The 12221-nt window shown below is 34.4% G+C and overlaps 1 protein-coding gene across 1 annotated transcript in view; it reads right to left on the bottom strand.

Annotated features, from left to right (window-relative positions):
* The window catches only part of LOC121380644 (arrestin domain-containing protein 17-like), a 31399-nt gene extending 29411 nt beyond the window's left edge, over positions 1-1988 (bottom strand). The window contains exon 1 of the mRNA XM_041509566.1: positions 1545-1988. Coding sequence (XP_041365500.1) covers positions 1545-1668 — 124 coding nt within the window. The 5' untranslated portion in view covers positions 1669-1988. The remainder of the gene's footprint in view (positions 1-1544) is intronic.
* Positions 1989-12221: the final 10233 nt, after the last annotated feature.

Here is a 12221-nt window from a genome sequence, read left to right on the forward strand (position 1 = left end):
AACTCGCTACAACTTTCCACTGGTAGTCTTGTATATGCTCTTTCAACAGATATGTCAGAACGTATCACAACTTTTTATATTTCAGTCGTTGAGCACTGGTTAAGACGGGGGGGGGGGGGGGGGGGGGGGGGGGGTCTGATTTTCACGGAGATTCGACCCTACAACCCAAGCATCTCAAGTCAGTGTTCTACCGACTAAGCTACATTCCCCCCCCCCCCCCCCCCCCTACGTATTAACGACAACAATAACATGACCCCCGCCATACATAAACTAGAAAATTACATTATTTGAAACTGGAAATAAACCAAAGCGTTTTAATGTACAAAACAATCTCTACCATCTTTGAATGACAATAAATTCCAGTACTTTGTAGAATAGCTGTTTATCTCGTTCTACCGCTAGCTATACATAGAGGAAACTATACAGTAGCAAGATAATCTCTACCACGCCTTGGATCATGACATTAAATTCCAGTACTGTGCAGAATAGCTGTTTATCTTTGTTCCACCGCTAGCTATAACATAGAGGAAACTATACAGTAGCAAGATAATCTCTACCACGCCTTGGATCATGACATTAAATTCCAGTACTGTGCAGAATAGCTGTTTATCTTTGTTCCACCGCTAGCTATAACATAGAGGAAACTATACAGTAGCAAGATAATTTCTACCACGCCTTGGATCATGACATTAAATTCCAGTACTGTGCAGAATAGCTGTATATTCTTTGTGCTGCCGCTAACTATAACATGGGGTTTGGGGCTGGATATAATGTAGCAAAACAATAATCTCTACCACGCCTTGAATGACAATAAATTCCAGTACTGTGCAGAATAGCTGTTTATTCTTTGTTCCACCGCTAAATATAACATGGGGTTAAGGGCTGGATATAATGTAGCTAAACAATAATTTCTACCACGCCTTGAATGACATTAAATTCCAGTACTGTGCAGAGTAGCTGTTTATCTTTGTTCTTCCGCTAGCTATAACACAGGGGAAATTATAAAGTAGCAAAATAATCTCTACTACGCCTTGAATCATGACAATAAATTCTAGTACTGTGCAGAATAGCTGTATATTCTTTGTTCTGCCGCTAACTATAACATGGGGTTGGGGGCTGGATATAATGTAGCAAAACAATAATCTCTACCACGCCTTGAATGACAATAAATTCCAGTACTGTGCAGAATAGCTGTTTATTCTTTGTTCCACCGCTAAATATAGCATGGGGTTAAGGGCTGGATATAATGTAGCAAAACAATAATTTCTATCACGCCTTGAATGACATTAAATTCCAGTACTGTGCAGAGTAGCTGTTTATCTTTGTTCTTCCGCTAGCTATAACACAGGGGAAATTATAAAGTAGCAAAATAATCTCTACTACGCCTTAATCATGACAATAAATTCCAGTACGGTGCAGAATAGATGTTTATCTTTGTGCTGCCGCTAGCTATAACACGCAAGAGACGAGAGAGAAGAAGAAAATCAATACTGTCGTGTTTTAACTGTTGAGCGAAAGGGTGAGACACGAACACAACACGTTACCTGCGACGGACACGGGCGTGGCGAGCTGGACGACGAGCGCTCCGCGGATCTTCTCCCCGGAGTAGAACACGAGCTCCGCGTGTTCCAGGTTCAGACTGAGCACGGACGGAGATGGCGCAGCCATTCCTCGGAGGTGTCCTTCAGACCGGCGCGAGATGACGCGGCGTCGTCAGCGTCAATAGATCCACGAGACGAGGGCGCGCGGACATTCTCTCTCCTCGCTCTGCGAGTCCTTCTCCGCCACTCCTGTCGTCGTTCTGGCGCTGGTGTTGCTGCTACTGCTGATGGTGGTGGTGGTGGTGGCAGCGGTGGCCATGTCGCCGGAATGGTCGCGATTACCATAGTAACGAAGCATGTCGTTGTCACTGTATCTTCATCACGCGTCTTAATCAATCAGGGCCCTGGCATCATCACTCGCAGGAGTAGAAATACCGCCAGTGACAATGTGCTTTTTATGCAACGCTTATACAGCAGCCGACAATTTTCAGCTCTCTCTCTCTCTCGTCTGCTTCAGTCGACTTGCCCGATCGATCGAAAAACGTAGGGAACTCCCGCTGCGCGCCAATTATGGCTGCTCCGGTACAAAAATGAAGCAAAACTGTTAGGGAAAGTAAGACGCGATGTGGTCTTTGACGTATGGCAGTCACAAGAATTAGTGAACACCCAATTATATTTCATTACAGTCTTTACGCGTTGAAGTGGTCACCGCAAAACTGTAATGAAGAGAATATCTGATATGGTTTTTGATGTATTATAGTAAAACAAAATAGGGAACACCAACTATATATTACAGTATAGACACACGCGCTGAAGGTGTCACGCAAACAAAATGTAATGAAAAGAAGATGTGGTATGTTTTGAGGTATGCGAGGCAAAAGAATTAGGGAACACCAAGTTTAAGTCGCTTCTGTTTTAAAGTCGCCAATGCTTTACTAAGCCAACTTCATGCTTCCTCATAGCATCTGGTATACAGAGAATTTGAACGACAAAACCGTTATCGGCGATTTAGACAGTATCTGTGCGCAATGCAAAGTTTAATTGGCATTTTGAAAAATAGTGGTTCAAGTTCAAGTTCTTTATTGCTTTAAAACTGTACAACTTATCAGCATAATACAGTGTACAACAAAATAATAAATATATACAGGATATGTACAGGATTATGGTGGAGAGTGATTTAGTAAATAATAATAATAATAAATCAATTAAGGTTATTTAATGCATATGTCATTATTAAGTATACTGAGAGATAGAATAAATAGAAGTAATGTTAATTATTGATTGAACGAATTTCTGTGTAGTGCCTCGTCTTTAGAAGGACAGCTACTCCCAAGGAGATTTCAACCCCCACTGCAAATTCTATCATTCTTGCACCGCCACAAGGTTTACCGTTATTACACCAAATGTGAATAAACAATGATCGTTTTCTAAATATGTATTGTACCATAGCGGTTTACATTCCGTTACAAGCTTCAATTGTTGTTTTCAACGCAATCTTTCCATAGATCATTCCCAATTTCTATTTTTTATTTTTATAATCACCAATATTGGCTTTCAATATATATAAATAGATTACCTATATATTTATTTTAAAACAATTTGCAGTTGGACAGAAAGTAACGTCTTAACCATAAAACCTATAGAACTTTAATAAATGTTAATATGTCAACCACTCTTATCCCACCCTAAGGCTATTTTTGTAACATCTGAACTTTAATAAATGTTAATATGTCAACCACTCTTATCCCACCCTAAGGCTATTTTTGTAACATCTGAACGTTTAATTCTATCTGAACCATCTTTCCGTATAAAATTAAAAAAATATTAATTTAATGTTGAAATATATTCATTAGATAGATTTGGTAGACTAGTACAAATATGAGTTTTGATATAGCTAATGTTTAACCACAGTTATCGTACCACAAATAGTTCCGCATCTACCACTTCGCAAGATTTTACCAGCTTTTCATCCAAATTCAACGTACACATTTTATCTAGTTTTTATTAAGTGTCATACATATGATATGTCTTTTATATATATATACAATTTACCGATGACACTCAGTTATATTTAGATGGATCTCCTTGATTTCTTAAAAATGCTATTCATATTTTGAATTGCACTTCTAAGAATATATATATATATATATATATATATATATATATATATATATATATATATATATATATATATATATATATATATATATATCCAAAATATGAATTGCATTTCTAAGAAATCAAGGAGATCCATCTAAATATAACTGAGTATCATCGGTAAATTGTTCAATTTTATATTCCCACCCCCATAACAATTCCTCTAATATGTGATTTTTTTCGGATTAAAATTCCAATAATTTCTGCACCGTATATAAATAAATAAGGCGAAAGGGTCTTTTCTCGCCGACAACCTATTTTAATATTGAAAGGTTTCGAGAGATGTCCGTTGTATTGTTGGTGAAAGTCGATACCCACCTTCTAATTGATGGAAAATATCATTTAAATGTCCTTATATTTTCCCCAATAAAGCGTCCTTGTACAAAGCCTTTTTAATCTTCATTTATGCTATTTATAACTTGTTTTTATTTGAGTTGCTATACAAGCGGATGCTAGTTTATAAATGGTATTTAACAGTGATATAGGTCTCCATTTTTTGTAAAGTGATGTGTGTTCCTACTTCCTTAAGGAATACAAGTTATTACCATTAGTCTCAGTAATACAGATAATTGTTCCTTATCGTAAGCTTCATTTATATATATGTTTAAAATTACCTAAATCTATAATAAAAAAACCCTAAACAAAACCCAACAATACAAAAACCCTCAAATGCGAACCCTTGAAAATACAGAGTTTTATCTTCTAATTTATTTGCAGTTTCTTTAGTTTCGGAATATCTGTGTTAATCAAGTCATTATTATTATATCGGTCGAAACACTTCTAAAGTGATATAATGCTTGGTAAAACGTCTCTGCTCGTTTAATAGTAGGTCTGTTGACTAGACTAAACTAGAATAGAATTGAATAAAAAAAAAATAGAATAGAATAGATGTTTAATGACACCCCACCTCGGCGATTGGGTGTCAAACTATGGTAAATGCAAAACATTAAGTGGTCTGTTGAAGTATTGGTACCTGTATGCGTCTTTAAGTTTACAAATTATCTTTGAAACACAATTTCTAGTTTCTAAACTGTAACATTATGCACCTGGCAAGTAGCTATTTGATATGATAATGTTCTTGACCGTATATAAGCTCCTTCTGAATTCTTCTCACGGATAGATTTTAGTTTCCGTTGTGGGTTTTGTGGGTTGTCTAAAATATTTTAATATATGTTGTGCAGATTAAGATGATTTCCGTTCGAAAAACCAAAGAGTTGGTAAAAGGTACATAATAAAAAATGACTAACTCATACTTTCTTAAAATATATAGAGGATATTTCATGTTTTTTTGTCAAATATGATTTATATCTCATCGAGTGAAGTTTGCAGTCATATTTCACGAGTCGCGCTTGCGCGACGAGTGTGATATGATTGCAAACTTCACGAGATGAGAAATAAATCATATTTGACCAAAAAAAGCCCATAAAATTTTCTATTTATTATATAACTTTTGGCAATTTACCTTTATTTTTAAAATGCCAGCAGCAAAATAGTTCCGGCTTTCTTACAGTGAAGATAACACTTTCTACAGTGACGATAACACATTTTAGAGTAAAATAGTGAAATTTTCACTATAAAATGTGTTATCGTCACTGATATTTTAAGATATTTCACTAAATGTTATATAATAATATTATTTTATTTCTAAAGCAATATGTATAGAAAGTATTAGATGCGTGTGAAAAAACTACATACATAATACTTAACATAGTTTTGTGTACATAATGTTACAATGATGATGATGATGATGATGATGATGATGATAATGACGGTGATGATAGTGAAGACGACGACTACGATGATGATAGGATAATAAAATGACAAATTAAAACCATTATTAAATGTAATGTGATACAGTTCATTGAAAATTAGGTCATTGACATTATTTCCATGAAATAGCTTAGATAATGTAAACAATACATATTCTATTGATCGGTTATGGGCATTGTCTATATCAATAGCCGATAAAACAGCATAATAATATCAAGGCATTACTACACAGACAATGCAAATATCATATACTTCACCACATTACTAGTCAAAACAGTAATCATATCAGGTGTTCAAACAGAATGGCCGGTATTGCAGCAAAACTATTTTTGTAGAACATAATGGAAATGACTGTATTATTATTATTATTATTATTATTATGGAGCCGTTAAAACCAATTCTGATAATAATGTCTCTTCTAAATAACTTATATTGTAATAATATGTAAAGTATGTAATTAAAGAGATTTTACTAAAATACGTCTTTTTAAGATGGTCTACTTCATCAGATGGATGTTACCTGAAATTACGTTCACAATTAAAACATAAACATATTGGTCGTGAATCCTCGAGAAAGGGGGCGGGTGGTACAGCTCTCGGCTGATGCGCGATCGATCTAGAATCGATTCCCGTCGGTGGGCCCATTGGGCTATTTCTCGTTCCAGCCAGTGCTCCACAACTGGTGTAACAAAGGCCGTGGTATGTACTATCTTGTCTGTGGGATGGAGCATATACAAGATCCCTTGCTGCTAATCGAAAAGAATAGCCCATGAAGTGGCGACACCGGGTTTCCTCTCTCAATATCTGTGTGGTCTTTAACCATATGTCCGACGCCATATAACCGTAAATAAAATGTGTTGAGTGCGTCATTAAATAAAACATTTCCTTCCTCGGAAAAAAAGTTTCAGTTACAGTTTATTTTGTTTAACGACATTGATTTATTTATCATGGGATACTGGATGTCAAACATTTGGTATATTAGAGAGTAAACACGCTACGGTTTTCCATTAGTAACTAGGGATCTTTTATATGCACCATCCCACAGCACATACCACAGCCTTTGATATACCTTTCGTGGTGCACTGGCTGGAACAAGAAATAGCCAATGGGGCCTATCGACGGGAATCGATCACAAACCGACCGCGCATCAAGCAAGCGATTTACCACTGGGCTACGTCCCACCCTTGAATCCACGGAAAATTCACTGGCACTGACCGGAAGATGTTTGTTACCTGCCATCAACGTTATATAATCATTCTAATCATCTCAGTCGGCAATGAATGAATAATTTTTCTATCATACAAAATAGACTCTTGTCATGAGAGCAACAGCGCTATTGTTCAATAACTAACTGAAAAATGTCAAGGTTCCACACCACCATTAATTACTCCATGCACTTTAATACAGTTTCTGTTAGAATATATTCTGTGAAAAATACAACACTACTGAGAGGGTCATGTGACTATTAATTTTAGGGAGCGTTCGCATCTGACAAGTACTGTGTAAAAAATCAACATACGTCGATCACGAAATTTTTCAGTCAGCCACCCTCATGTCAGAGTACTGTCCCGTGTTGCTGTTATACAAGTGGTACTACACCACTTGCACAGTTATATGTTAGTACTACATATAGTAAGTAACATTAATTTGGTTAATTAAATACTACAGAGGTCAACCTATTTGTAATCATCAAAGACATTTTTCAAAAGGCATATCATAATTTTTTTATGAGGAACTATTTCCTAAACCGGACTATATATATTAAGCTGCTACAGCAAGTAAACGACACGACGAATGGTGATGTGTTGCCTTAAGGCTTGTGACCATTTTGTCTAATTTGTTTTTTAATTTCACAACCGAAGGGTTTTTTTCTCTCTGTTCCTGGAGTATGTTGTTACTCTGTAAAATTATAATGCAAATATGATTTAATATCAGTTTTTATTATATACACAGGCATGGAATACATAGATCTACAGAGACCATGAAGTGATATTCGGTGAAAAGTAATATTTTCACTATATATATATAGAAATCATATTGACTTTCTGGTGAACAAGTTCATTCTTCAATTATCTCCCGTGGTTTCACGTGTTTTCGATCGCCGAAGCCCTGATCGGATAAGCGAAATGTAAAGGTGACGTGCGCAACTGTAATGTAAATGTGACGTGTGTTGTGGCAATTATTGAGGTCAGTGTAGCTTCATTGGTTTTTAGTTTGGTGATTACCAACGCACCTGATCGAATTTGAAAAAAGAAAAACTAATTTAAACAATTACGTATATAAAAATGGATATGGAATACAATGATGGTAAACTATCTAAAACTGATTGTGTACGAAGACATACAATGGTGACAATGTTTTGATTGCTTTTTGGACGATCTCTTGTTCATGTATGTTAGCACAGCAGTATTACTGAATGTTTTTTTAAATTTTATTTAACTAATTAAATAAAGGCTGCTTTTGATTGAAATTGCTTTTGAAAAGTTCATAGTCAAATACATAGTTTGCAAAAGGTAACCGGAACATATTTCGTGGTTTCAGTGTTTCACGTGTTTTCGATCGCCGAAGCCCTGATCGGATAAGCGAAATGTAAAATTAATGTGATGTGCGCAACTGTAATGTAAATGTGACGTGTGTTGTGGCAAACCATATTTTCATTCATTGCTTCGCAATTCGTGAAGATATGATTTTCAGATATTATTCGTTAAAATAAAAGTCGTATTCGAAAACAAACTATGAAATAGTCTCTATATACTGAACAGCAAAAACGTAAATATTAAGTTAATTTAATTTATTTAAAATTAGTCAGTTTGTATCCCACTGTGATGTTAAAATCATTAATATCTTGTAAACATTTTAGATTAATTTTGACAATATATATATATATATATATATATATATATATATATATATATATATATATGTATGTATGTATGTATGTATGTATGTATGTATGTCTATATCTGTGTGTGTGTGTGTGTGTGTGTGTGTGTGTGTGTGTGTGTGTGTGTGTGTGTGCGTGCGTTGTCAAAATGTATCTAAAATTTCCGTTACATTCATTACAATATAACGTCATCCAATTAAATGTAAAAATTACGTCAGGGAACGTCATACCTGATGGCATCATTTTATATTGGTAATTTGTCTTACTGAGCATTATTTTTTTACTCCAAAATTATAATTCAAAATAAAATATGAACTTTTAATGTTATTATTAGTAAGTATGTTTCAAATTTAATAAGTATTGTCTGTTATTTCTTTTCGTGTCGGCCCGGGACATAGAAAATACTATTTTGTGTAGTACCGGTTTGCCGAATTATGAATGTTCCGGGAAGCAGAAGGAACTAATAGGTTTACATGTTCTGCGTTGCAGTGTGAGCCGTGTTTTCTTTACCAACGGAATGAGAAGCGTTATATTCTAGCATTACTGTTCGGGGTAGCGAAGCCGTTCTCACATTAGTTTGCGGATGATATTTTTTTGGTTCATACCCCGATGAACGTAAAAGTAACAACAGACCATCCTTAAATATATATATAACTGTATCATAAAATACATATCTTGAAATATTCGTGATTCTTTTGTTGTTCAGTAAATATAAATCTAATAGCATACTGGAATAAACAACAAATGCAATATGAGTTACAAAGGTAATATGTTATAGTATTACTAAAACGTAGTGTTATTCGATTACAAAGGTAATATGTTATAGTATTACTAAAACGTAGCGTTATTCGATTACAAAGGTAATATGTTATAGTATTACTAAAACGTAGCGTTATTCGATTACAAAGGTAATATGCTATAGTATTACTAAAACGTAGCGTTATTCGATTACAAAGGTAATATGCTATAGTATTACTAAAACGTAGCGTTATTCGATTACAAAGGTAATATGCTATAGTATTACTAAAACGTAGCGTTATTCGATTACAAAGGTAATATGTTATAGTATTACTAAAACGTAGCGTTATTCGATTACAAAGGTAATATGCTATAGTATTACTAAAACGTAGCGTTATTCGATTACAAAGGTAATATGCTATAGTATTACTAAAACGTAGCGTTATTCGATTACAAAGGTAATATGTTATAGTATTACTAAAACGTAGCGTTATTCGATTACAAAGGTAATATGCTATAGTATTACTAAAACGTAGTGTTATTCGATACAATACATTTTACTAATTGACTGACAGATAATTTTTGAAAGAAATATCACTTCACAAGCGTTTAGATCAATACGTATGTTCGAGTTATCGCCCTTTAACACTGCTGTGTTACATCAACATGTATTTGGATAAAATGTTTCTGTTTCATTGTTTTTTCGAATACGATTTTAATGTCAACGAGTGATTATATTGTTTTTTTTTATAATGACTATTATTATAATAAAAAAATAAATAGACAGACATTAACAAGGTTCCTTCCCGGAACTGTGCTCCCCGACGTATACTTATATTTAACATGAACATACAAAGACTTGCACATTGTGATTAATGGATCTGAACGCAGCAGCAGTAGCAAAATAATAATAATAATAATAATAACAAAAAAACAAAAAAAAACCCAACAAAAACAAACGAAAGAAATACCTCCCCCCCCCCCCCCCCCCCCCCCCCCCCCCAAGAAAGAAAGAACAACAACAAACAAAACAAACAAACAAAAAACCCACCGAAGAATAAATAAATAGTAACATTTTGTTAGTAACGTATATTTAAAAGTTACTTACTTTTTTTATGTAGCTCTAATAATTAGTATATTATTATCATTTTGTTAGTAAATTACTATATATTTAAAGGATATAATTTTATTATAAGTACTCACGTTTCTTGTGTAACTCCCCTATTATAATATTATGTTTTTACTAATGTCTATTTATAGGTATTATCCTGAGTTTTCAGCCCAAGCATGACTTCCATTTGTGCCCTCAACAAAATAAACACACATGTTGGTTTTCCTGTTTTCCTTGACCCAATAGCCGATGTCTTTTTCGTGCTGAGGTGTCGTTAAACATCTGTTATATTATGTTATATCCCTGTTTTCCTGTAAAACACAATCTTAATGTAACATGTTATAAATATAAAGCATTATGCAGATAAATACATTTAGAATTACCTTTGGCTGAACTATTTGAAATTACGTGTGGCCGTCCGAAAAATTATAAATTCGTACGTGCGAAATTATGTTTGACAACATTCGGTAGTGACATACTAAAAAACATTACAATGGTCAGTTATAGAGATATTCATATCCTAAACACGAACATGTAAATTGTAATTTTAATAATATTTTATTTTGCAAAAAACCTTTTAAAGTGGCTTACAAACTCATTTACGTTTTTATGTAACTAATATATTATTGATTTGTTAGTAATGTATATTATGTTTATGATATATATGTACTTTGTATTTACGTTTTTATGTAACTATATTAGTTTTGTATATATTTAAAGGATATATATGTACTTACGTTTCTTATGCAACTCCACTAATATCATATATTGTTACTTTTTTTAAAAGTTATTTACTTTTTATGTAACTTTACACACTAGTAATGCAATATTGTTTTCTTGGTAATGTATATTTATAGGATACATATACACTTATATATAAAGGATTCGTCACTAGTGGTTTTTATATGAAATATATATGTATATATTCCTTGTTTTTTATGCAACTCCACTACTCTCGCTTCTGCTGCCGTCAAATCTCCCTGGTCGCTCAGTCCAGCTTTTATGAAATCGCGAACTGCTTTTTATAAAACGTCTATATCATCATCAGCAGTAGCTTTAACCATTTGTTTTGTCAAATATTCCATATCGTCGTCTTTCAATTCTACAAAAATGTAAACTATTTAAAAGATATCCAATAAGACTACTGTAGAATTGGTATACCACCAAGGCAACTGAATTACAGGAACATTGCAAAAAAGATATTTATTTATTTTTAACCATTATTCTCCATGTCAAGAATTACATACATACATACATACATACATACATACATACATACAAACATACATACATACATACATACATATATACCGCGTAGATTGTAGTCCCCATGCATATGGTTGAGTTAAAGAACTTCCTTTTTATGGAAGCTTCGATAGCTCAGAGCGTATCATGGTTAGTCTTGCAATTTGCGGGCGAATCGGTGCCACAGGTTCGAGTCCCAGCAACGGCATGGGACAATTTGTGAGGCCAGAAAGGATTTAATTATCCCCTGCACCAGTGCGTTAATATCTATGTATGTAATAGTCAACCTCGACATACATACAATATATAGATATTCATACATCAATACATATTAGCCAGTGCCAGGTCTGCCCACTGTTTCATGCACGTAAGCGGGATCGACCGCGTAGATTGTAGTCCCCATGCATATGGTTGAGTTAAAGAACTTCCTTTTTATGGAAGCTTCGATAGCTCAGAGCGTATCGTGGTTAGTCTTGCAATTTGCGGGCGAATCGGTGCCACAGGTTCGAGTCCCAGCAACGGCATGGGACAATTTGTGAGGCCAGAAAGGATTTAATTATCCCCTGCGCCAGTGTGTTAATATCTATGTATGTAATAGTCAACCTCGACATACATACAATATATAGATATTCATACATCAATACATACTAGCCAGTGCCAGGTCTGCCCACTGTTTCATGCACGTAAGCGGGATCGACCGCGTAGATTGTAGTCCCCATGCATATGGTTGAGTTAAAGAACTTCCTTTTTATGGAAGCTTCGATAGCTCAGAGCGT

The sequence above is a fragment of the Gigantopelta aegis genome, chromosome 2 (assembly GCF_016097555.1).
Source record: "Gigantopelta aegis isolate Gae_Host chromosome 2, Gae_host_genome, whole genome shotgun sequence".
Taxonomy (NCBI): domain Eukaryota; kingdom Metazoa; phylum Mollusca; class Gastropoda; order Neomphalida; family Peltospiridae; genus Gigantopelta; species Gigantopelta aegis.